Source organism: Theropithecus gelada, chromosome 9 (assembly GCF_003255815.1).
Source record: "Theropithecus gelada isolate Dixy chromosome 9, Tgel_1.0, whole genome shotgun sequence".
In the NCBI taxonomy this organism is placed as follows: domain Eukaryota; kingdom Metazoa; phylum Chordata; class Mammalia; order Primates; family Cercopithecidae; genus Theropithecus; species Theropithecus gelada.
The window spans coordinates 18874727-18901574 of NC_037677.1; the positions used below are offsets into that span (position 1 = coordinate 18874727).

The window sequence follows — 26848 nt, forward strand, 5'->3', positions numbered from 1 at the left end:
TATAAATTAAACTTCATCATAGGTATGTACATATGGGAAAAAATACAGTATATATAGGGTTTGGTACTGTCCAGAGTTTTAGACATCCACTGGGGATGTTGGAATGTATCCCCCATGGGTAAGAAGAGACTACTCTACATTTTTAAAGCAGAATAAAAATTATACATGCATTGTGATTACAGGTATTACAAAAGCCAAAACAAATAAACAAAAAGCACAGGAAAGAAATTAAGAGACAATACACCAAAATCCTAATAGTATTTATGTTAGAATATTAGAATTGTGGATTTTTTTCTTTGTTGCAAATTCATTAAGGTGATATTTCATTAGTGGAAAATATAAAAAGTACCCAGGTTTCTCTAATTCTAAAATACTATGATATACATGTGCTTTAAATAATATAAATTAGTAAATACATATATATATAAATTAGTTATCTAAATACTGTCACAGTTATGTCATGTTCATCTTTCAGAAATGTCTTCACAGCATTAGTATACAGTAATAGATGATTTCTGAAAAGTGAAAGCAAAAAGAATTCCAGAATGTTTCCTTCTAACCTGCTGGCTATTTGTCCCTTATTTATGTATTTATTTATTTATTTGAGACGGAATCTTAACTCTGTCGCCCAGGCTAGAGTGCAGTGGCTTGATCTCAGCTCACTGCAAGCTCCGCCTCCCGGGGTTCACGCCATTCTCCTCCCTCAGCCTCCCAAGTAGCTGGGACTACAGGCACCCTCCACCGCACCTGGCTAATTTTTTGTATTTTTAGTAGAGACAGGGTTTCACCGTGTTAGCCAGGATGGTCTCGATCTCCTAACCTTGTGATCCGCCCGCCTCAGCCTCCCAAAGTGCTGGGATTACAGGCTTGAGCCACCGCACCCAACCTATTTGTCCCATTTTTTTTTTTTTTTTCGTATTTGTTCATTTCCTTTAGCTTTTTCTATGTTGGAAATAATTATTTTATAATATTGTAAGTGACAGAAACCATTAGGGGCATGGAATAAAAAAAAGTTTGGGTGATACTGAAAAGGCAAATCTGTGATTAGAGTACTTCAGGAAAAAAATGAAAGTTTGAATTATTTTTAATGAAGAAGAAAAATTATCGATCATTTATTAAGCAGCAATTTCCACACCCACAAGAACACAAGAAAATATAAAACATAGATTAAGTTGTGGAGCAGAGAAGCAGAATCGAGTTTTAAAAAATTGAATAGTCGTTATAATGCTAATTGATGGAATTTTCATTTAAGACAAAAACTGTAAAGAAGAAAAGAAGCTACTGATGTCAACAGACCTGAGAGAAAAATGGGTGGAACCAGAAATGTGCATCAGTTAGAATGGAATAAAGGCGAGAGGTGGAAATAGTTTGTTTCCAGTGAACGGATTGGTCTATGTGGATGAAACCAGAACTCACGAGGTGTTTCGCGCAGCAAATAAGACTTAAGAGAGAAAAAGAATGTGGGGAATTCCAAATGATCTTAAAATTATATGAACTTTCTGTAAACTGCTTAGTTTAAATGATTTTGTCACTGCATATAGACAAAAGAAGAGCAAAAACGGTGGAAATGTGATCATTTCAAAAGCAGTGAATTAAATCCAACCTGATTGAAGCACTGCCAGCCAGACTGATTGTGGAAAACAAAATAATGAACAATTTCACAGTACATGTCTATATTATGGAAGTGTAAATGACAGCCTCTTTATTTTATGGTTTTTATTTTTCTGCTAAGTATCAGTTATTAGCAAATAATGCAATTCTCTTTTGAAAAGTGTTCATCTTTGTTGTGATGGTAACTTCACTGGCCTGAATGCCTTCTGAACATTCTGTTAGCATTGGAAATCCAGGCTAGAAATTCCAAGCATGTTCTGCTTGATGTAGAAAGAATCACATCTTTTTCTTATATCTGTATCCTAGGCATTTGAACAAATAAGAAAACAGAGGATAGGCCTGTTTGTTAAAATTTACCGCAAACGTGGGTCTTTCTAGACTTAACTAAAATGTACTATGGCAGCATTGGCACTGTATTGCATTTACAGATAATATCAGAAATCAGTGTTTCCTAGGACTTGTTGTGTTCAGATAATGAAACTTAATATTGATACATCTGAAAGGCCCCCAAACCTGATGTTACATAAATTCAAGAGACTGAGACAATTTTTACTTTTACATAAAATAAATGTCTTAAATTATTTTAAGAGTGCTACAGTCCTTCAAAAAACACAACCAAGCAGTCTATAGAAATCAAATAAACTTATACTTAATTATCTGTCACTTTTAGTTATGGAAAAGTATATTAATGGCAGAATTAATAAGACATTGCTTCAAATTTTAAAAATCACAGATGGAACACATTTTTAATACTGGGAGGTAAAGTTAAGGAATTTTTCCAGAAAGAGCAAAAATTAATAAATAGAAAACAAAACATAGTAAAGCGGAGACAAGCATAACCAGCCAGGGAAGCTCAACATTTCAATCATAGGAATTCAAGGAGGAAAAAAAGAGAGCAGAGCAAAGTAAATGAGGAAATCTTAGAAAAATAATTGGCGAAAATATCCCAGGAATTGAAATGCACAAATTTTCTGATTAAGAGGCCCCACAAACACCTGGCAAGTTTAAGAAAATAGACTGAGACACTTCACTGTGAATTTTATAAATATTGTTTCCACAATAAAAGCAAATTATATACAAAGGACTACTCACAGTGGCTTTGGATTTCTTCACACTGACATTGGAAACCAGAATACAGTGGAACATTGCCTTTAATTTTCAACCTGGAATTGTGTACTCACAAAAATTATCAGACATTTTTATTGATGAGAGAAAAAGTAAATCTTCATCCTCCATTGTGGGACATCAGTTGATAATGCCTAAAATTGAACAATCAAGAAGTGAAATGATAAGCATGTTATTAACGATAATGGAAGTATAAATGCTGGGAGAATCAACTCTAAGAATTGAGAGTGCATGTCTCTGAGGAAGAGGACATGATGACTGCATTTTCAAAATAATAAGATATATAGGAATGTTTATTCGACTTGAATTTTTTAGATTACAAAGTAGAAATAGAAAGATTATTCTAGTTGCATCAGAGAGAATAGATTGGACCAGAGGCAGGAAGACAATTTAGGAGGCTATTGTAATACAGGGAACAAGCAGTGAGGACCTGACCTAAGGCAGTAAGGGTGCCCATAGAGCAGAGACAATGGCTTTGGAAAACAGAGGAGGAGCACATTTGGAGGCAGGAGCTGCCTTGAGTTTGGAGGTAGCCTTTGAGAGATACATAGGAAGGAGAGAACATTTCACCCTGGAACCTGGGAACTAAAAATATAAATTTGCAGTTGTAGTTAGACCCAGATGAGTTGGAAGAAAATGAATAGAAAACCTATGAAGGAAAAATAAGGATCTAGGCTAGAACATATTTTCCTAATAGATTTTTATCAAGGCAGAAAAATGCCATCTTAAACGTTCTTAACCTACCGAGTTCAGTCATACGTGCAGCACATGTTAAGGAACACATGTGCCTGTATGTGCATGTGTTTTATAGAAGTCAGTGATTAGATCATGCAATTGGAAATAATGTATTTTGTACTTCTAAGTATATTCTAGTACTTTTTTTTTTTTTGGAAATGCCAAAGATAATAAACATTTGTTTTATTTTGAAAGAATTCTGGAGAACTTTATTAACATGTAATGTAATACGCTGGTTTTTGAGTAATTTTTTTACCAAGTATTTTCAGCATGTCGTATCCAGTTTAATCCTTTCTTCAGCAAAAAGAGTTAAGTATTTTATCTCTTACTTTCTATGAAGCAGAAACTGAAATGGAAAAAAAGATTAAATGATTTGTCCAAGATCATACAGTAAGAAGTTTCAGTTAGAAACGTACATCTCCCCACTCAGTTCCCCAGGTTTTTAACTCATTGTATACCTGAGATTGGGCAGGAACATGATCCTGAAAATTAAGGGTGAGTATAGTTCAGTGACTGACATTCAGAAATATGTGTTGATGCTGGACACAGTGGCTCGCGCCGCAAATCCGATCACTTCGGGGGGCCAAGGTGGACAGATCATTTCATGTCAGGAGTTCAAGACCAGCCTGGCCAACGTGGTGAAACCCCGTCTCTACTAAAAACAAACACTAGCCGCATGTGGTGGCACATGCCTGTAATCCCAGCTACTGGGGAGGCTGAGACAGGAGAATCACTTGAACTCGGGAGGTGGAGGTTGCAGTGAGCCAAGATCGTGCAACTGTACTCCATCCAGGGTGACAGAGTGAGACTCAGGAGAGGAGGGAAGTGGGGAGAGGGGGAAGGGAAGGGAGGGTAGATTGTTTTTAAATCAAAGTCATTAGCAGCATGCAGCCATTTAGGGGAGGAAGATGATTGCCAAACATTGATACATTGTATTAATGCAAGTATCAATATAAGCATTAAGAATTTACTACGTGGATTAAAATTTATTTTGTAGATTAAGTTTTAGCTCCTCTAAAGCTTTAGTAACATTTTGAGAATTTTGTTATTTGTTTCTGAAATAGGACAGATTGAGATAAGAATAAGCATTGCAGTTGAGCCAATGAAGAATACTGTTATTACAATTGAGCAAATGATGAGTACTATTATTAGTCAGGATTTATGTACTATAAGCTTCTATTAGATATTATTGTATATATGTGTGTGCATGTTAGATGCTGACAAGGTTGCAAAGAAAAGGAAATGCTTATATGCTGTTAGTGGGAGTGTAAATTAGTTAAGTCACTGTGGAAAGCAGTGTGGTGATTCCTCAAAGACCTAAAAAATAGAACTACCATTTGACCCAGCAATCCCATCACTGGGTATACACCCAAAGGAATATAAATCGTTCTACTGCAAAAACATTTGCAGACATATGTTCATTGCAGCACTGTTCACAATAGCAAAGACATGGAATCAACCTAAAATGCCCATCAGTGGTAGACTGGATAAAGAAAATGTGGTAGATATACACCATGGAATACTACACAGCCGTAAAAAAAAGACTGAGATCACGCCCTTTACAAGAACATGGATGGAGCTGGAGGCCATCATCCTTAGCAAACTTATGCAGGAACAGCAAACCAACTACTGCATGTTCTCACTTACAAGTGGGAGCTAAATGATGAGAACCCGTGGACACAAAGAAGGGAACAACAGACCCTGGAGCCTACTTGAGGGTAGAGGGTGGAGGGTGAAAAGGTGGGAGGGTGGGAGGAGGGAGAGTAGCAGAAAAAATAACTATTGGGTATTAAGTTTAGTACCTGGGTAACAAAATAATTTGTACAGCAGACCCCCATGACATGAGTTTACCTATATATCAAACCCACACATGTACTCCTGAACCTAAAAGCTCAATGTGTGTATGTTTGTGTGTGTGTATGTATATAATATTATATAACTAAAGTGGGCCTGAAGGTATTTGGGTTCTCTTGCTCTTGAGAAACATAAATTCCAATCATTGCTTAGAAGAGGTAGTTTTTTTTAAATAAATGAAATATAGTACAACCACTATGGAGAACAAGCAATTGCTTCTAAAGTTAAGTGGTCCATGCTTAATAGACTTAATAATTCCACTCCTAGGTTTTTACCCAAGAGATATTAAAACCTTTATCTATACAAAAACTTGGACACACACATTTATATTTATATTAATTCATGATAACCAAAAACTGGCAACAACTCAAATGCCCATCAGTTAATGGATTAAAAAATTGTGTTATATGCATATAATGGAATATGATTCAGCAACAGAAAGGAATCATCTACTGACACACATAATAAGTGAATATTTACTGTTTGATGTATATGAAATGACAGGAAATTCTAGGACAAGCAAAACTAATTTATAGTGACAGAAAGCATCAGTGATTGCCTGGGGCCATGGGTGAGGGATGGAAATGTATTACAGAAGGGCACGAGGGGACTTTTTGAGATGATATATATTTTCAATAGGGTGATTGTTTTAAAATGTACTTGGGTTTGTTTTAGTCGGGTATGGTAAAGTGACAGGAGACAACTGCCTTTGAAAGAGGAGTTTAGGCCGGGCGTGGTGGCTCAAGCCTGTAATCCCAGCACTTTGGGAGGCTGAGGTGGTGGATCATGAGGTCAGGAGTTCGAGACCAGCCTGGCCAACATGGTGAAACCCCATCTCTACTAAAAATACAAAAAATTAGCTGGGCATGGTGGCTGGCGCCTGTAATCCCAGCTACTCAGGAGGGTGAGGCAGGAGAATCGCTTGAACATGGGAGCCGGAGGAGGACTCTGGGCTGGAGTACAGTGAGCCAAGATCTCACCACTGCACTCCAGCCTGGGCGACAGTGTGAGACTCCGTCTCAAAAAAAAAAAAAAAAAGAGTTTATTACTTACAGTCCCTTAGAGGAGGGGACACACCATACCATTCAAAGCCACTGGGAGAAGCGCCTGCATCAGTCAGGAGACAGAAGGAGCCAGGGGAAAGCATGGCCCAGAGCCTTTATTGTAGTTTCCCCAGGAAAGACAATGTAGGACATGAAAAGCTGTTTAACATTGGCTAGCTTGAATAATTTCAGTGGTCCCGGGCCTATAAGGTAGTCCATATCACTCCAGTGAGTTCGGCTAGAGAAATATTGGCTTGGTGTATTAGTTAGATAAAGGAGGTGATTGAGGATATGGGCTTTGGATTGGTTGGTTTGCATATGAAAGACATGCTCACAAGAGAATCATGTGCAATATATAGGAATTAGCCCTGGAAGGGACAGTATATTCCCCTCTAGCAAGTCCTTGAAGAAGTCACATCATCATAAAATATTACAAAAAGCCATGACTGATACAGTGATCACTGTAAAGGTGTATACATTTGTCAAAGCACATCTTAAAGTGGGGTGCATTTAATTGAATGTAAATTATCCTTCAACAATGTTACTTTAAAAGTAAAAAAACAAAAAAGTTAATGAAATGGACCAACAGTCCCTGATGTACCTTAGTTTAACTCAAGATTTTTCAACTTTATAATGGTGCGAAAGCCATGTGCATTCTGTAGTAACTGTACTTTGACTAGCCATACGACCATTCGGTTTATCACTTTTAGTACAGTATTCAATAAATTACATGAGATATTCAACACTTTATTATAAAATAGGCTTTGTGTTAGGTGATTTTGCCTAACTGTCGGCTAATTTAAGTATTCTGAGCATGTTTAAGGTAGGCTAAGTTACAACATTTGGTAGGTTAGGTGTATTCAACACATTTTTGAATTATGCTATTTTCAAGACTTAGGATGGGTTTATCAGGATGTAGCCCCATCATAAGTTGAAGGGGCATCTGTAAATGGGTACGTGAAATTACTTAAAACAAGCCAGGAAAATTCATCCTCAAGTGCATTAAAAATTTTCAAACAACACCTAAGTATATAAAGGCAAAGAGCAGCATTGAATACTTGAGAATTACAAGTTCATCCAGGCAGTTCCTATTTTCGTTCCATGTGTCCTGACCATTTTCATGTTACGGCAAAAGAAAAAGTTGGCATTTTCAGTTATATGGTGTCTGAGTTTATACAACATTTCGGAGTTATTTCCTGCCATATTCCTAAGGAATACTAATATGTATTTATTTTGATAGCTAACAATAAAAGGCTTCACTCAGCTTCTTCAAGTTTTTCAGTGATGAAGTTATGTAACATCCAGTCCATAGCTGAGTATCAGTAATCGTGAGAAAGTTCTTTCTTATATCCAGTTGAAATTTGCCTCCTAGTAACTTTGTCTTCCTCACTGGTCCTAGTCCTGTTCACTAGAGTTACGTAGAATTCCTCTAATCCTGCTTCCAAAATAACAGTTCTTCAGATATTTGAAGATGGCTAGCATCTCCCCCTGAATTTTTTTATTTCCCAGGTTTGTTCCTTTCCCAGCTTTTAAAACTCATTTTTCCTTATTACTTTGTCCTGGCCATTCTTTGTTTTACTGACTTTCCTTTATTTTTAATAGTTGCACAGACATTCTACATTGATTTCCATCAGAACACACTTGTATATATGTACATGTATGCATGAGAAAGGGATGAGGGGCAGAGGGAGAGGGAGAAGCTGCACTCAGGAGAGCATGAAGAGGGTATATATGGAAATGAGACATACCTTGGGAATGAATTCTGGCCCATCTGAGTGACCTTGAGCAAGTTTCTTAATTTTCGTTGAGCACCTCAGTTTCTGAACTTGATGATAACAGTGCAGATCCTCGTATGAGGATGAGGTGTTTGTGAATTACCTAGTGATAGGTCTAGTACACAGTAGCATTTGTTGCAGAAGAGCTACAGTATAGAATACAATCTAGGTGAAGCTGTCATCTATGGCTTTGCTGACTCTGGTTCTAGCCTGAAACTAAGATCTTGTGTGACTATCAACATGTTAGACTTTAAAATCAAGAGGCACAGAATAACAGTAGAATCAAAACTAGAAGATGGCCTGTCAAAAGAGCAGCTGCCCAATCAAGGTAGGTTAGTAACATTATCTTAATATATAAAGAAAAGCCTGTTAAGAATTGCCAGCTCTGAGACATTAAAAGACTCATTACCTTTTTTATATTTCCATGTTTTAAGTTATGCTGGCCAGATTTATTATGTTATGGCATTTATCTGAATGTTAGTATGTCAGTGTGATGATATATGACATGTTTATTCCCTAGGAAATAGTTTCCTAGAAATAATCATCTACATTGACATCTACATCGCAACTCTGTGACTGGTGGCCACATACACATGCAAGAGCATGCACTTATACACGTACTCACAACATGGGTTAAAGTTAATCAGCATGTTGAGCATGAAGCAAATTATTTTCTTTTATTCTCTTACATTTCTTTATCTACATTTATTTTTAGGAACCTTAGCAAAGCAGCATAACAGAGACAAAGCAGTGTCTGCCTTAGGTTTCTTCAACAAGGAATAAATGGAAAAATTTTCATTTATAACACCATCAAGCTGTCACTTTGTCAAGTAACCAATTCACCTAATTTTCATTTTTAAACAACTGTGTTTAAAAATGGCTTATTAACTAAAACGAAAATTAATCATGTAACAGTGATTTATAAAGCACATTGTATTAGATCTTGCTATAATTGATTGTATTCGCTGTTTGCGTTCTTTAATTTTATTCCTTTCTGATAGATTTTTCTATTTAATATACTTTTCAGCAATTTAAGTAAGAAAAGTCAGGTTATAATTTTCAGAGGTTTTTCCTTATAAACTATGAAGGATGCAGTGGCTGTTAGTGCTATATTATGATTCCTTGAATAAAAATGCACACTTACCCAAGGAATCATAGTATAAGATTTATTAAATACTGTTAGAGTTTATGTAACTGTTTAATGCATATTTTCTGCCAGCGTATTTATCTTATTATCCAGTCAAATCAGAGGATGCAATATTTTGTAACTATCCAAACGTTTTTTAACAGGTGTTAGGTATATTTATTACATAATTTATTCGTGTTTAATAATTATAATAGAATTAAATGCAGCAGTGCTTTATGTCACAGCAAAAGACAATACAATTTCATTTGAGTGGGTGTCCTACATGAAAAACCAAGATATTAGGAATACAGTTAAAATTATTTTGATGGCACTCCTTTTCTAACATAGTATTTCAAAACAATGAAAATTAAAACTTTTTTTCTGATTGCAAAAGCAGTATTTATTCATTGGGGAAACTATGTAGTATCACTTTATAAGCATAAAAGGGAAGAGTTGTGTAGCACTTTAATGCCCCACTGAGAGATACATACTTTTATTATTGGGTAATTTTTCTCTTGAGTTATGAAAAAATAACTGACATACTGCTCTGTAACCAACCCTTTTTTTGGAATGAAAACAGGGTCTCAGTCTGTCACTTAGGCTGCAGTGAGTGTAGTAGCACAGTCAGGGCTCACTGCAGCCTTAACCTCCGGTCGTCAAGGGATCCTCCCACCTCAGCTTCCTGAGTATCTGGACTATGGATACGCACCACCACACATGGCCAGTTTTTGTATTTTTTGTAGAGATGGGTTTCACTGTGTTGTTAAGGCTGGTCTCAAACTCTGGGCTCAGGCGATGCTCCCACCTCTGATTCCCAAAGTGTTGGGATTATAGGTGTGAGCCACAGCGCATCGCTATAACCAGCCCTTTTATACAAAAACATGTCATAAGTATTTTTTATATTTTTTAATATTTTAAGAAACATTTTTAAAAATAGCTTTATTATAAAAATATACCCAAATTCTAAGTTTTGCATTTTTTGTATATTTTAAACAGCACCCTTAACATTTCTTTAAAGGTAATGAGGATGATGATAATGATGATGGCTTTACACATTACAATGATAATTTTTTGAGCAAAATTCCTACATGTGGAAGGAAGGAAGGTCTGGGCCAAAAGGAATGCAGAATTGTAAGGCTCAGGATGCACATTGCCAGAGAGTTTGTACCAACTATAATACAGGAAGTAAATGAGCATACCCCTTTCCTCAGACTTCTCCAAAAGTTTGTATTATTTTTCTGCCAATTTGAGGCAAAAAAGTAGTATTATTTTAGAAATTTGCAATTCTTTGATTTTTAGTAAGTCTTAACATTCTTTCTGATGATTACTTGTTAAATGTTGTCTTTTATAAATTTTTTAAGTCCTTACTCATTTTTATAGTGGAGCATTATCTCATTGTTATTTCTTTTATATTAGACAGGAATACAAGAACCATGTCTACTATGTCTTTTCCAGAGTGCATAGTAACACTACAAACAACATCTGTTAAATGAATAAATGTATGTCTGTATGTCTATTAGAATTTTTAAATTTTTTCTCAATATTTACCTTTTAATTTTTAACAGCTATATTAAGATATGATTGGCATACAGTCAATTGCATATATTTAAAGTACAGTGAGATAAATTTTGACATACGTATACACCCTTGGAACTTAATCATAATCAAGATAATGAATATATTCTTCACCTCAGTGGATGGGTGTATGCTTGTAGAGTCTCTCCCCCAACCTTCTCTGTCTCCCCTGTCCCCAGGCAACCATTGATCTGCTTTCTGCCACTATAGTTTACAGTCTGTAAAATCTTATGCAAGTAGAATCATAGAGTATTGCTCTTTAATGTCTATCTTCTTTCATATAGCATCATGTTTTTGGAGATTCATTTCTGTTGTGATGTAGATCAACAGTTCATTTAAAATGCTGAGTAATGTTCCATTGTATGTTTATATATTCCATCTGTTGGTGAACATTTGGGTTGTTTCTGGCTTGGAACTACTACAAATATAGCTGCTGTGAACATTCCTTGTACAAGTTTTTGTGTAGACATATGCTTTCGTTTCTCTTGGGTTGGTAGGAAGGGATTAGCTGCATCCTAAGGCAGGTGTATCTTTTCTTAATAACCAGTGATGTTGAACATCTTTTCATGTTCTTATTTGCAAGCCATGTATCTTTTTTGGAGAAGTGTATGTTCACCTCTTTAGCCCATTAAAAATTGGGAGATGTGTTTTCTTACTTAGTTTTGAGAGTTTTATATACAATTTCTTTATCAGATTATTTTCAAATAGTTTCTCCCATTTATGGCTTGTCTTTTCATTCTCTTATTGGTATCTTTTGAAGAGCAGAAGTTTGCAATTTTGATGAAGTTTAGCACATTAGTTTGTTATTTTATGGATTATGTTTCAGATGCTATGTCTAAGATACCTATGCCTGACTAAAGGGCACAGTATTTTCTTTTAGAAGTTTTGTGTTTTACATTTGGGTATATGATGCATTTCAAATTTTGTATATGGTGTGAGGTATGGCTCAAAGTTCTTTTTTTGTTTTTCGCATATAGAGAAAGCATCATCATTTGTTGAAGGGACTATTCATGTTCCACAGCTTTCCCTTTGGACTTTCATGAAAATACATATCTATGTGGATTTATTTATGGACTCTCTATTCTGTTGCATTGATCTATATGTCTCTTTCTTGAAACTAAAGTAGCATCAGTCCAATTTGTTTCTTCTTTTTTAAGGAAGTTTTGATTATTCTGAGCTCTTTCTATTTTCATGTGAATTTTAAAAATTGGTTAATTTCTACAAAAAGTCTACTGGGATTTTGATGAGGATTACATTGAATCTATATATCTATTTGAAGAAAATTGTCATTTTAACAACATTGAGTCTTCCAACCTTTGAATGTGGTATATCTCTTCATTTGTTTAGATCTTTTAAAATTTCTATGAGTGTTTTTTAGTTTTCAGTGTATAGGTCTTTCGCATACTTTGCCAGTCTTATCCTTAATTATTTCATTTTTTATGCTGTTATAAATGGTGTCTCAATTTCTGATTTTTTGTCTCAATTGCTGATTATTTCTAGGATACAAAAATATAATTTATTTTTGCATATTGATCTTGTATTATGTAACCTTGCTAAACTCAGTTATTAGTTAGAAGGGCTTTGTTTGTAGATTCTATTGAATTTTCTAATTAGACAATCATGTCATCTGCAAATAAAGACCATTTTAAGTCTTGCTTCACAATCTGAATACATTTTATTTATTTTTGTTTTATTGCACTGGCTAGAACTTCCAATACAGGGTTGAATAGAAGTGGTGAGAATAGATATCCTTCTCTTGTTTGTGAACTTAGAGGGAAAGCATTTAGTCTTTCATTATTTAGCATGATTTTAGCTTTAGTTTCTCATATTAATAGATGTGTTTCACCATAGTGAGGAGTTCCTTTCTAAATTTATAAAGGATTTTTTTTATCAGTAATGGATGTTGGATTTTATCACATGCAATTTTTGTATCTGTTTAAATAATCGTGTAGTTTTCTTTTTTAACATAATAAGATGGTAAATTACATTTATTTTGAATGTTAAACCAATTGTGTATTCCTGGATAACTCTACTTGATCACGATGTATTCTCATATTGTTGGATTTGATTTGCTAGAAGTTTGTTTATTACTTTTGCATATGTGCTTATGAGGGATATTGGGCCATAGGAATCTTTTCTCATAATAGATTTGTCTGGTTTTGATATCTAGATAATGCTGACTTTTTAGATAGTAACATTTCCTCCTTTTCAATTTTCTGGAAGGATTTATATATAATTGGTATTATTTCTTCCTTAAATATTCAGTAGAAGTCACTAGAGAAGACATCAGGGCCTGGAGTTCTAAGAATTCTAGATTACAGTTGTTCTTATTGTTTATTGTCTTCAGACTTGCACTGTTTTTGTTTTTGTTTGTTTTCTTTTTCTTTTTTCTTTCTTTCTTTTTTTTTTGCCCAGGCTGGAGTGCAATGGCATGATCTCGGCTCACCGCAGCCTCCGCCTCCTGAGTTCAAGCGATTCTCCTGCCTCAGCCTCCCGAGTAACTGGAATTACAGGCATGCACCACCATGCCCAGCTAATTTTTGTATTTTTAGTAGAGACGGGGGTTTCTCCATGTTGGTCAGGCTGGTCTCACCCGACCTGAGGTGCTGTGCCACCTCGGTCTCCCAAAGTGCTGGGATTACAGGCATGAGCCTCCGCGCCTGGCCAGACTTGCATCATTTTATTAATAGTAAAAAATCTGTTGTTATCCTTATCATTGTTCCTTTATATGCAATGTGTCTTTTTCTCTGGGTGCCTTTAAAAACTTTTTTTTTCACTAGTTTTGAGCAGTTTGGCAATGATATACCTTAGTATGGTTTCATGTTTCTTGTGAATCGGTGTTTTGAGATGTTTGGATCTGTGTGTTCACAGCTTCATCGAATTTGGAAAATGTTCTGCCATTCTTTCTTAAAAATAATTTTTTTGCCCTTCCATCTCTCCCCTCTTCAAATACTGGCATATTAATCTTCTTAAAGTTGGCCTGCAGCTCACTGATGCTCTCGATTCTGATTTTTGTTTTTTGTTTTTTTAATTTTACTGTCTTCTCCATTCTGTGTAGTCTCGATAGCTGTGTCTTCAGATTTGCTAATATTTTCTTCTGACATGTCTAATGTACCATTAATTTCATGCAGTATATTTTTCATCTTATACGTTATAGTTTTTATCTCTAGAAATTTTATGTGAATTTGTTCATATCTTTTCTACCTGTACTTAACATTTTGAGCGTATGAAATACAGTTATACACTTAATGTCCTTGTCTGCTAATTCTAATATGTGTCAGTCCTGGTCAGTTTTGATTGTTTTCTAAATTATGGATCATATTTTTCTGCATTTCTGCATGCTTGATAATTTTCATTAAATGTCAGTCATTATGAATTTTACTTTATTTGGTGGTAGATATTTTTGTATTTCTATAAATATTTTGTGATTTGTTCTGGTACATGGTTAAAATAATTTGAAACAGTTTGATTTTTTCATGTCTTGATTTAAGATTTATGTGAAACCAGAGAAATACACAGTCTAGAATTAAGTATTCCCCCCTACTAAGGCAAGACCCTTCTGTGTACTCTACCCATTCCTTTGTGAATTGTGAGTTTTTTCACCCTAGCTAATGGCAACAGGCAATATTCCTGTTCCTCTGTGACTGTAGTGTACCTTGAACCTTTCCCTGGTCTTGGGGTGTTTCCTCACTTGCCTGTGTTGATCATTACAAAGGTAAATAACCCAGCAAGGACCCTCTCTGTTGTGCTCTGTGTGTAGCCCTCTTTTCCAGTATTCTGGAAATCTCTGCAAGGATCTTTCCTTACATAGAGCTCATCACAGTTGTTGCCATAGGGCTCATTGCAATTGTTTACTGGCTCTCAGGGATCAGTTTTTCTTGACATGATGATGCAGGATTTTTCTTGACCCCTTTGTCAGGTTTGCAATGGGGATGCCCTGTTTACTCAGCCCGCCACACTCAACCCCTTGCAGGAGGGAGCTCGTGAGCAAATGAGAGCAGCATCAGGCTGGTTGCTTTGGGTGCTGGCAGGAGCACGCTCCATGCACACCTTGCGGCGGTGCCCAGGTGGGAGTGCCTGTGATCCCCGAAATCCCAGAGGGCATGCTGCAGTGCTCTCTTAGCTTAGTTTTGCCATTTGTGGACCGCAGTGTGTTACCAGCTCAGTGGGCCCCTTGTCTTGTCAGGTGGGGCGTCTCTACTCCGCCAGCAAGGGCTAGTGTGACAGCCTTTTTTGGGTACCTACATCCAGTGGGTCCCAAGCTCTTGTGTGGTGTCCAAGAAGAATGATGTCATGCCAACACTTGAAGGCAGATGTGTGTGGTGTCCAAGAAGAATGATGTCATGCCAACACTTGAAGAATGAAGGTGGAGGCAGATAATTTTATTTAGCGATGGATGGCTCTCAGCGGAGAGAGGAGCTGGAAAGGACGGGACGGTCAGGTAGTCTTCCCTGAAGTCAAACCGTCTCTCCAAAATTAAGCTGTCTCTTCTCTGAAGTGTAGCCGTCCCTCTGAAGTCAAGTTGCTTCTCTTCAGTCCAGCTGCTTCTCTCCTCTACTGACTGAGTCCAGGGTCTTTATAGGCACAGAATGGGGGGCAGGGCAAGCCATGGGTAGTTTTGGAAAAGGCAACATTTGATTGGTGAAAAGACATTATTCAGAAAGAACCAATCAGGAGAGAACAGGCAAACAGGGATAGAAGTTCTCACCTTGGGCCGCAGGTTTCGGGCTACTTTGTCTTGAAGGTGCCGTTTCACGGGGGACCCGCCCCTCTCTGCCTAGAATTTCTCTGCCTCCTGCTTCTATCACTGATGTTCACTGTTTTGAAAACATTGTTTCATATATTCTGTCTGTGTTTTGGTTGTTTCAGGCAGAAGCATGAATCTGGTCTCTGTTACTCCATCTTGGCTAGAAGTAGTAATCATGCCTTTTAATTTTGTCCAATTTTCTTACTTTAAAAATATTTAAAATTTTAAACCGAAAAATTCATCAGTCTTTACCTTAATGGGCTCTGTACTTGGTGTCATGCTTAGAAACACTTTTTTGTTTAAGAACTTATTTAAAAAATTACTTCTATTTTTCAAAGATTTGAGTTGCCTTATTCAGATATTTTATTAATATGGAATACTACATTACTCACAATTTGGAAAATAGCTAAAATGTGGGGAATGGGGGAGAACACCTGTAATTCCATCACCAAACACACTGTAAATTTATATATTGACATATTTTCTTCCATGTGTTTTCCTGTGCCTTTATTTTTTGTATATTTGTAATGCTGGTGTCTGTCATTTAGCATGTTCATCCAGTGCATCGCCTCATTAACCTTTTTTATGTTGCTACGTAATCTTCACAGTTGCATTTTAATGACTGAGTTATATTTCATCAAATGATTATATTGCAATTATATTACCTTTAAACTGTTAAGCATTTTAGCTATTTGTTCTTAAAGTATATGAATCAATTATCAGAGAGTACATTTTCAGAGAATCTTAACTTTGCCTACTTACACATGACCCCATGAGAGCAGAAATGTGAGTAAGGCCCCTGATGTGTCGTTGCATCTGTCTCCAGGCCCATTCTAGTACATCCAATAAAATCCTGTTTGTAGAAAAATGAGAAGAAATAAAAACATCAATTCTTAATAACTCAATGCATTTTTTATTACTCGTGTAGTTATAAAACAAACTTTAAAAAACAGCTTAGAATTTCTATATTTAGTATGCGTTAACATGCTCTCTCAATTACTTTCCAGTACTTATTTGTGCTTGCTTATTTTTAGGAAAGATACTATTCAAGTCCAGTACATCATAATGCAGAATTCTTTAGCAGTACCACCAAAAGATGAAGGTAAGATAAACTGCTGAGGAAACTGGTGATGTGTCTGTTATAGTTTTAATTTAATACATTGAATATCATTGACCTCTAATCATAAGGTAACTTATTTCTTAGAATTAAAAACAAAAATTATAATTATATATGAAAACTCATTTCTTTTGGTAAATAATTTGAGTGTATATGGATTCCTGAGTTTTAAGGACCTGTCTCCTTTTCTAGGCTGTAGCTCCTTGAGAGCAGGGCCATCTCATTCCACCCAAAACTCACAGAGCCCTGCTTATTCACTGGCAGTTAACTGGCACTAACAGATATCAATGAAATTAAAAAATATTGGCTTTATTGAAGCAAAATAACACAAGTATTTTAGTGAGTAGAAGAATATATGCATACATATTCATATACACATCTGTAGACATACACTTAGAGGATATAGAATTTATGTATACATTTCTTTGACCTGTTTCCCCTGATAATCCATTTTAAAAGAAATAGAAAAACTATTTTACTCTATACAATGTGTAAAAAATAAAATGATGATTTTTTAACAGGCACTTCTGGACCTTCCAGAAGAACCTGGACCTCCAGATGGAGGTAGAGTCCTTTCTTAATCAAGAGTATTTAAATTATCCTCGCCATAAAGGGTACACTCTAACCCCAGGGAGAAATACCAGTCTTTCCCTGCCCCATCTAGTCTCTTCCACATGGAAGAGAAGTTCTGATGTGTGTGAGAAAAAAGACATATCTTTAATGAGGCAAAATTAGGCTGTCTTAGTAGAACATGCAGCTTTTAGTAAAAGGGAGAGAACTTGTTATGAAGGGCCCTTAAATAGAGCAGACACTCTGATCTCTGTCAGTGAGAAGGGTAGTATCATAACTCTTGAGCGCATGGAATCTGGATTTGAAACTCAGTCCTACCACTTAATTGTAAAACCTTAGGTATATCACTTGACCTCAGCTTCCACATCTGTAAATCTGTAAAATGAAGATAATAAGTCCCACTCTATAGGATATGTAAATCACCCAGCATATTGTTGTTTGCGTAGTAGGCACTGATATGATGATAAAACTACCGTTCTTAATGGCTATTATTAATATCTGGGACCTCCTCATCTTTGAGACTGGTCAGTGAGATGGCCATGAGGCTGCCTCTTGCTTGGGAATGCCTAATGACCTTGGAAGGCCAAACATGCTCCAGGGAGACCCATGAGGAGTAAGCAGGAAGCAGACCGCTTGGTTTGATTGTTATCCAGGAATTTATCCCAAGGGAGAGTGAGAGTCCCTGAGACTCACACAAAATCCAGCCGGGAACACTAGGGCAGGGAAGGAGATGGGAAACCCCAACTAGAAATCAAGAGCATGTGTTTTCCTTGAGTGTTCTTTGGTATATATTCTCTGGAAGATTTGTGGAGCCCTAGGTAGCTGATCAAGGGTTTGATATTCGGTGTCCAAGCTGATATTACCTTCTTTTATCCAAGTAAGCGAGGAGAGGCTTAGCAGTAAAAATAATGGAGCAAGTATCAGGAAAGCTGGACTCCATTCCAGACCTGCCTCCAAACAGCTGTGGAACCCCAGGCAAAGTTATTTTGCCACTGAGCCTCAGTTTTCTCATTTAAAAATCGAGAAAGACTAAGTGTTCTTTTCTGGCTCTAAAAAGGTGAGTCTATATGAGTAAACAACGAGCCACTTCGCTCTGGCTGATACAGAGGGAGAAAGCACTCACACCTCTTGGCTGCTTTGATTCTCATCACAGTTTGTTTTGTTCTGATGTCTACCTCTCTGGGCTATAACATAAGCTTGGATACCTCCATTGACCAGAAAGTAAGACCCCTTTGCCCTACCCAGAGCTCAAGTGAACCTCCTCACCAATCTTTTCTGGGACTAAAGATGCTTAAGCCCAATCCTGGAATTTGACAGAGGAGATGTAATAGCCTTAAAAAACCTAAATCATGTGCCTCCAGTGTGATATCATTCTGCCTACAACTTTACATCCTTTATTTAATCTTCACAATAAGTTAGACGTAAACCTTATTTTACAAATTCAAGATTAGGTATTTTTTGCCAAGACCACCAACAAGTAAGTGACTGATCCAAGATTTGAACCCAGATCTATCATAAAATTTATAAAGAATATTTATATAAATTATAGAGAACATATATTTATAAAGAATACTTATAAAGAATATTTAATTCATAAAGAATATTTCTATAAGTATTTAGAATAATTTGTAATTTAAAATTTATAAAGAATATTTCTAATAATTTTTGATCATCTCCTTTTTCTTCTCTGATCAAAAATACTATGCTTAATCACACATATGAATGCTTAAAGCCATTTTAAATCAAAGTGAGCAGAAATTATAACAAATTATGGGAAATTACATCTATAAGGAAAAATTATGTATATGAATATGTGTAACGCCTAAGAATTGCCCAGTTATTCATTAATTTATTCATTCATTCAAATGCTTTCTGTATGTCTTAGGTTACTATTAATATGTTTTAACAAAAGCATCAGATTTATTATGATTCTGTTTATGATCAAATATAATTTATGGCTAGGTGTAGCAGCTCCCACCTGTAATCCCAGCACTTTGGGAGGCTGAGTTAGGAGGATAACTTGAGGCCAGGAGTTTGAGACCAGCCTGGGCAACATAGTAAGACTCCATCTCTATAAAAAAAATTTCAAAATTAGCTGGGCATGATGGCTCATGCCTATAGTCCCAGGTACTTGGAAGGCTGAGCTAGGAGGATTGCTTGAGCCTAGGAGTTTGAGGCTGCAGTGAGCTGTGATCATGCCATGCATGGCACTGTAGCCTGGGCAACAGAACAAGACCTTGTCTCTAAATATATATATATATTTTGTCTGATATATATATACACACACACGTATACATATATATTACATATATATTTGTTTAATTACATGTACATAATTTGTGTGACATGAGAAGTTTGCTGGGCACATGCTATTTATTGAATGCAGATTGATTTATTTAACAAACCATTGATGGCTAGCTATAAATTATGATACCTTTGAATTTCCAACTTATAAACACATACACACATATTATATGCATTTCTGTATAAAATTTAGATAAGACATTACCAACAGAGTTGTGAGCCTTAAATTAAGGAAAATATGCTGTACCAACACACTGTCCCCAAACAAAGTTCATATGGTAGAAGCAGGTTTAATGATCACCAAGGTAATTTGTACCAGGAACTATCAGATGCTGTGAAGAATCCAAAGGTAAGTCATACAGAGCCTGAGCTTTTAGGCTCTAAAATCCTGTTGGAACAGCATATATGCATGTCCTTAACTAGAATAAAGCATGACTAATGCTGTACTAGAAGTGAGTATGGCATACTTTGAAAATCAGAATGAAAGAACAGTTGGTTAAGCTAAAGATTTTGAGGCTGGTCAGGAAACACAATGGAAGAGATGACATTTGTTCAGGATATTAACATATATGTACAAGTCAAGCAAGTGGAATTTAGGCCAGGGGGTTTAAAGCTAGGAAGAACTGGCAGCATTATTAACGGAGAAAACAAATTTGAAATTCTGGTTTCTTCTACTTAAATGTTATCTAATTTCAGATAAAGAGATTTAACATTGTGCTATCACTCTAATGATAAGTTATACTGTATTATAGGTTTTCTATTATAACCTAGTGTCACCGTTATTCCTTTTTGTGTGAGAATATAATTTGTAGAATTTTGAGAAGTTCATGAGACTTATTTTGTTGTAGTTTTCTGTATCATTCTTTCAGGATTTAGGGATACGATTTAGTTTTCCATATTCCTTTTTTTGTCTGATATTTTCAAATGATGAACTAAACTGTGTTTTTCAAAAAAGAGGCATGAAAACAACATAATAAGGCCAACTATTTAGATTTGGTGAAAGACAGTCACCACACTAATTAAAAATGCAAGTCAATTTATTTACGTGCCATATAAGAAAACTCACACAGGTGAGCGGTATCACCAAATGATTCTCTGACAGGGACTGTATGTGTTTTATGTGCTAAGAAGAGGTAGTTCACTGTGATTATGCCAGTTGATCATTGAAGTTTGTACCTTGGGTAGTCAGAATGAATTTTAAGTTCCTACACAGTTGGTTAATGCAAACCCCATTGTTCATTGGTCAGGAAGGAGTCTTCATTTAAGTCAAGTGAGAGTCTGTTTTAGTGGAGTCTCTCAATTCTTTTTTTTTTTTTTTTTTTTTGAGACAGAGTCTCGTTCTGTCACCCCGGCTGGAGTGCAGTGGTGCAGTCTTGTCTCACTGCAACCTCCACCTCCTAGGTTCAAGCGATTCTTCTGCCTCAGCCTCCCTAGTAGCTGGGACTACAGGAGCAAGCCACTACGCCTGGCTAATTTTTGTATTTTTAGTAGAAACGGGGTTTCACCATGTTGGCCAGGCTGGGTCTCGAACTCCTGACCTCGTAATCCGCCCTCCTCGGCCTCCCAAGGTGCGGGGATTACAGGCCTGAGCCACCGCACCCCATCGAGTCTCTCAATTCTTAGTCACTTGTCAGCCTTACAGTTAAGTTTGCCATTTCCTAGACAAATCTTCTGCAGGTAGAAAAGTTTTCTTATACAGTTCTTCTACCACTTTTCTCAACTCTGTCATAACATTTGTATTATTTAAAGGAAGCTTTCAAATTGTGAGTGCTATTTCTATTTCATAAAAGTAAGAAATGGGGATGGAGAGAAAGCAAATGCTTTGAGGCAGACACACAGGTGGCCCCCTCTGGACCCACTGCAGTTAGCTGGACATGTGCTGTACAGCTACTACTGATTTCCCAAATCTGTACATGATTGGACTGCACAGCCAAGGCCATTACTGTCTATCATGTGAATTCATATTTGAATCCTTTAAAAAACCCCAGATTTTCTGATTCAATAAAAAATAAATAGTTATGATACTGTCTAAAAATGTATTCTATGTCTTGCAGACATAAAAGTATATACTTATAGCTTACAGACCTAACATTTTGGTATTCATGAATATAGGATATTAGAACTCAAGTAAGGCACACTTAGGGAGGAGCTAGTTAATACTCATACCATTTTTAAAGTTTGGGGAAAAGATCTTACTTATTTTGGACTTAGTATCAGTTAGGTCTTTTACAAAGTTCTTGATGAATTTTCTGTCTTTAGCAGGGTTTAAAGCACCCCTGCATGTAGTAGTCTCTCAAATGCATATTAAATTATGTATAAAATGTCTTAAACCCTGAAACAGTTTTTATAAATCACATCTGATGCTGTGAAAATGTTGTGATCTTTTTTTTTTAATGAAGCACCGAAGTGGATGGAATTCTAAAGCCAATGAAAGCAAATGTTCATTTAACAAGTATTTATTGCCTTTGAAGAGACAGCAAAAGAAGCAAAGGCGGAGGAAAGTAAAACCAAACTAAGCTCTTCTCTCTTGCAGCTGTTGTAATTAATAACACTGGGCTGCCTATCCAAGCAGGGGTTTCCTTTTATGGGGATTTAACCTGAAAGTGGTTTACTCTTGTTATCTAATCGTAGTTTCACTGTTTCGAACATGGTATGAAAGCTATTTTCTTAAGCTCTCTATTTTTTTCTTTTCCTCCTTGCCCTTTCCTCTCCATCTGGTGGAAGAACACTGATCTGGACAGCTGAGCTCTGGTCATTGTTATGTGCTTCTTTTTAGGCTCTGTGATTTTGGCCAAATCAGTAAACCTCAATCCCTTTGTCTTTCCAATGGGGATAGTAATTCTTGCCCTGTAACGGTCAAATGCAGTAGGTATGGTTGATTCTCATTCTCATTATTTGTAGTATTTATTTTCTAGAAGGTTATTAGGAATACTGAATTAGCAAATACTGAGCCATTTGTTCCCAGGGGATATTCAAGTTTAGGTTCCTGTGAGCCTCTAATCACAACATTTTTGTCAACAACTGATACATGACCTTGTTATAAGTGTATTTCTGTTAAAAAAAATACTTTAATAGACAGGGTTAATTTTTTAACATTGAACTCAGAGACAAAAGCACTATAACTCATGCCTCAACAAAGCTTCTCTAATACAAGTGTTTTCTCCGAAGAGCACATCACACTTGTCTTGTGTGTAGGAGCACTAGACAGCACCCAGCACTATGCTGGAGACCATAAGTAAACAGTAAAATCACCAAGAAAAAGCACAAAAAGTGCAAAAAAAAGTGGCAGTTTTTGAAATGCAAAAAGTATGTGTGTTTACAGTATGAGAGCTGAAGGAAGAAAGCAGGACATCATCTTGTTCTGCCTCAGCTGGGAATTTGCCTGTCAAGTGGCTCAGACTTTTTTGTTCTCCACACATGTCCATGAATGACCATGAAAGCACCACAAGTATTGATTTTGGGGTTAAAAATAAATTTTAGCAATTAGGGAAATTCACAGATACAGAATCTGCAAATAACGAGAATCAACTGTATATGAATACGCCTTGTAAAAACTTTGAAAGCACAGTAGAAGCATCAGGATAATGTGCAGAATAAAAACTATTTTTTATGATGTTTTTCTCAGATAAAATGACTTTGTGCATAGTTAGTATTATAAACTTCAAGTTAATAAAGTAATATATTATTTGAAGGTGACCATAAATTCTTAGTTCGGTAAAGCTACAAAGAAAACTACTGTTGCAAGATCTGTGACTCTCCAGCCCTCACATTGAATGCACAGTAGCAAGGAGTACCACTGTAATTCGATGCTTTGAATTTAGTGGTTAACATTGCTTTATGACCTCATTATTGGGGGAAAATATCATTCCCTGTGTATTACCAAAATATTATGTTTCCAAATATGTGATATTCATATGGAAACATTTTGATCTTAACAAGTGGTGTAAATGCTGTTCTTGGACTTTTGGTACCATTTTATGCTGCAGAGCAAGTACAGATTGACATTTGCAAGCTGGTTTTGGTTAACTCCTTAATGTTGGAAATTGGAACTTTCCGATGTAATAACTTCTACAAAATACCATTGTGTATTATTAGTATGTTATACTGTTGACAGAAGAACAAATGGAAAACACACACATGCCTGTAGAAATATCCTTGTAGAATAAATGGAAATGACCTGGGTGGCCTAAAACCATAAAGTAGACCCGCCATATATGGAAGTTGAAATAAAATATTAGAGTTTAAAATATTAGTAAATTTAGATTATGATTATTTTTGTTGTTTGAAATAGCTGTATTTCTTTCTTCTTTCTTTTCTTTTTTTTTTTTTTTTTTTTTTTTTTTTTTTTTTTTTTTTTTTTTTTGAGATGGAGTTTGGCTCTTGTTGCCCAGGCTGGAGTGCAATGGCACGATCTTGGCTCACTGCAACCTCTGCCTCCCTGGTTCAAGCGTTTCTTCTGCCCCAGACTCCCAACTAGCTGGGATCACAGCCACACACCACCACACCTGGCTAATTTTTTGTATTTTTAGTAGAAACGGGGTTTCACCATGTTACCCAGGCTGGCCTCGAACTTTTGACCTCAGGTGATCTGCCTGCCTCCCAAAGTGCTGGGATTACAGGCGTGAGCCACTGTGGCCGGCCGAAATAGCTGTATTTCTGTGGCTTAAAAAGCAGGCTGGTAATCAGATAATTTACTTGGGTATGTATCATTGCCAGTGTGGCCGTTTGGCAGCAGAGTCTCTCAGAAATTCCAATTAACCATGTAAATATATTTCATAGCATCACATCTCACTTTGTCAGAACCCCTGCTGCGTTTATATCATTAACATAAATGCAGGTGCAAATAGCATTTATGTACTGTGATAGAAAGCAGTTGGAGACATTTCACTGTGGGACACAACACTTTCAGATTGTGTACATCTGTTCAAATAATGTACCCAGCCCCAGTGACATGAACACAAGGATGGAAACATCTGCCCCTGAGACCATTTGCAATATGGCAGATGCTTGCATCTTTATTTATGCAGATGGTTAGCGTGGTGGGTCGAGCAGGGATAAAAGCAAAGTAGTTTGACCGGGGTATTTAGGATGTTATGCAGCCAAAAGTAAAGGATAGGCATTTTCTGTTTTTAAAAATCCAATAGCAATAGGAATAGAAATTCATAAATCTAGTAATGCTTTTAATAGAGTAAACATATTGCTCTTATCTTTAAATTAATGGGCACCAAAATCCTAAAAACATTTATAGAATTCCAGCATCTAACTTGTATTAATAAGGAAGAGCAACTTGTGATTACTTTTGTTTGGATAAAATAATTTTAAATGACTTTGAATACTTTTTGTTTAAAAAAATCCTTCAGGCCGGGTGCACTGGTTCACGCCTATAATCCCAGCACTTTGGGAGGCTGAGGCAGGCAGATCACATGAGGTCAGCAGTTCAAAACCAGTAGTGAAACCCCATCTCTACTAAAAATACAAAACATTAGCTGAGTGGGGTGGCAGGCACCTGTAATCCCAGCTACACGGGAGGCTGAGGCAGGAGAATTGCTTGAACCGGGGAGACGGAAGTTGCAGTGAGTTGAGATCGTGCCATTGCACTCCAGCCTGGGCAACAACAGCGAAACTCCGTCTCAAAAAAAAAAAAAAAAAAAAAAAAAATTCTTTAAAAACACTGCTCTGTTTTTTGAAAAGATTATATACTACCAAGAGTATCTTGTGATGATATTTCTTAAAATTGGGGGAAAATATAAATGTCATTTGAATATAACTTATCTGATATTCCATAAATATAAATTCAAATAAGTTTCTGAAACATTATATAACATTTTTGTCAAGCATTTTATTTGGTTCATATTCTAACATTGACAGCTAGTGATATTTTAATTATAATTAATATTTGTGTTAGGATGAATTACCTTTTAATACTTTATTATCAAAACTCTCTCCTATTGATCTGCCATGTTATATTCTCAAGGAAACAAAGGTGAAGGGAATAAAACCTAACAACAAAAAGTAAAACATTTCTAGATTTGCTTTTCTATTCTCATTCACACAAACCTACCCACTCACTCATACACACACACAATTATAGAATCTCAAAAGACATAGTAAGTTAGATTTCATCTAATTCAGTTGCTCTCAAACTTTGTAGCTTCAGGACCTTTTACACTCTCAAAAATTATTGAGGACTCTAAAGAGCATTTGCTTGTATGAGTTGTATCTGTCAATATTTAGTGATCATAAAAAGAAAAATATATTTATGGATTTATTTTGAAATAACAATAAGCTCATTACATCTTAACAAAAATCACCTAGCTTAACGAAATTGACTATACTATAAAACTAATGACAAAAACCGCAATTACTTTTGCACCAACCTAAATATTTTTCCACAGTAAAAACATAATAATAATAATGAGAAGACTGGCATTGATTTATGTTCTGCAAATATCTTTAAATTCTGGCTTCATTAAAGAGACTCATAGTTTGAGTCACATAGCTAGTCCTGCATTCAGTCAGTTGTGATATTGTATATGTTGGCATGGTTTTTAAAAAGTCGACTTTCCAATAGTCAGAAAGGAAGGGGATATTTTGGTAGGCTTTTCAGATAATCATGGATATTTTTCTTTGATGCTACGCCAAAATTTATCAGACTTCTTTCAGTTTAGTTGTACTGTGAAATTTGAAACCCTGTCCATGTACTTTTGTATTCTATTACATTTTGGGTCTCATACTTGAGTGATTCTTTTATTGATGCATGTGACGTTAAACTAAACTGGTCATTTAGAAAACACTAGTTCAGTGTGTTATGCAAATCTCCCATATACTTTATTGTACAATATTTTAAAAAGTATTCGTTAACGTAAGCACCAGTTTTTTTGTTGTTGTTTTTTGTTTGTTTTATTGAGACAGAGTCTCGCTCTGTCGCCCAGGCTGGAATGCAGTGGCGCGATCAAGGCTCACTGCAAGCTCCGCCTCCCGGGTTCACGCCATTCTCCTGCCTCAGCCTCCCGAGTAGCTGGGACTACAGGCGCCCGCCACCACTCCCGGCTAATTTTTTGTATTTTTAGTGGAGACAGGGTTTCACTGTGTTAGCCAGGATAGTCTCCATCTCCTGACCTCGTGATCCGCCCGCCTCAGCCTCCCAAAGTGCTGGGATTACAGGCGTGAGCCACCGCGCCCATAAGCACCAGATTTATCTGAAAAGTAACTACTGGGAAGCTTCAAGCTGCTGGTGGTGAATTCAGATTTTCCAAAATTCCAATT

At 36.3% G+C, this 26848-nt stretch overlaps 1 protein-coding gene across 9 annotated transcripts in view; it reads left to right on the forward strand.

The window, feature by feature from the left end:
- ZNF438 (zinc finger protein 438) overlaps positions 1-26848 on the forward strand; it is a 177639-nt gene that overhangs the window by 129324 nt on the left and 21467 nt on the right. For 8 of the 9 annotated variants that reach the window (XM_025397921.1, XM_025397923.1, XM_025397919.1 and 5 more), the window contains one exon: positions 16626-16693. In XM_025397921.1, coding sequence (XP_025253706.1) covers positions 16657-16693 — 37 coding nt within the window. In that variant the 5' untranslated portion in view covers positions 16626-16656. Of the gene's footprint in view, positions 1-16625; positions 16694-18156; positions 18336-26848 lie in introns of all 9 variants that reach the window. The other variant, XM_025397926.1, reaches the window with a different exon arrangement.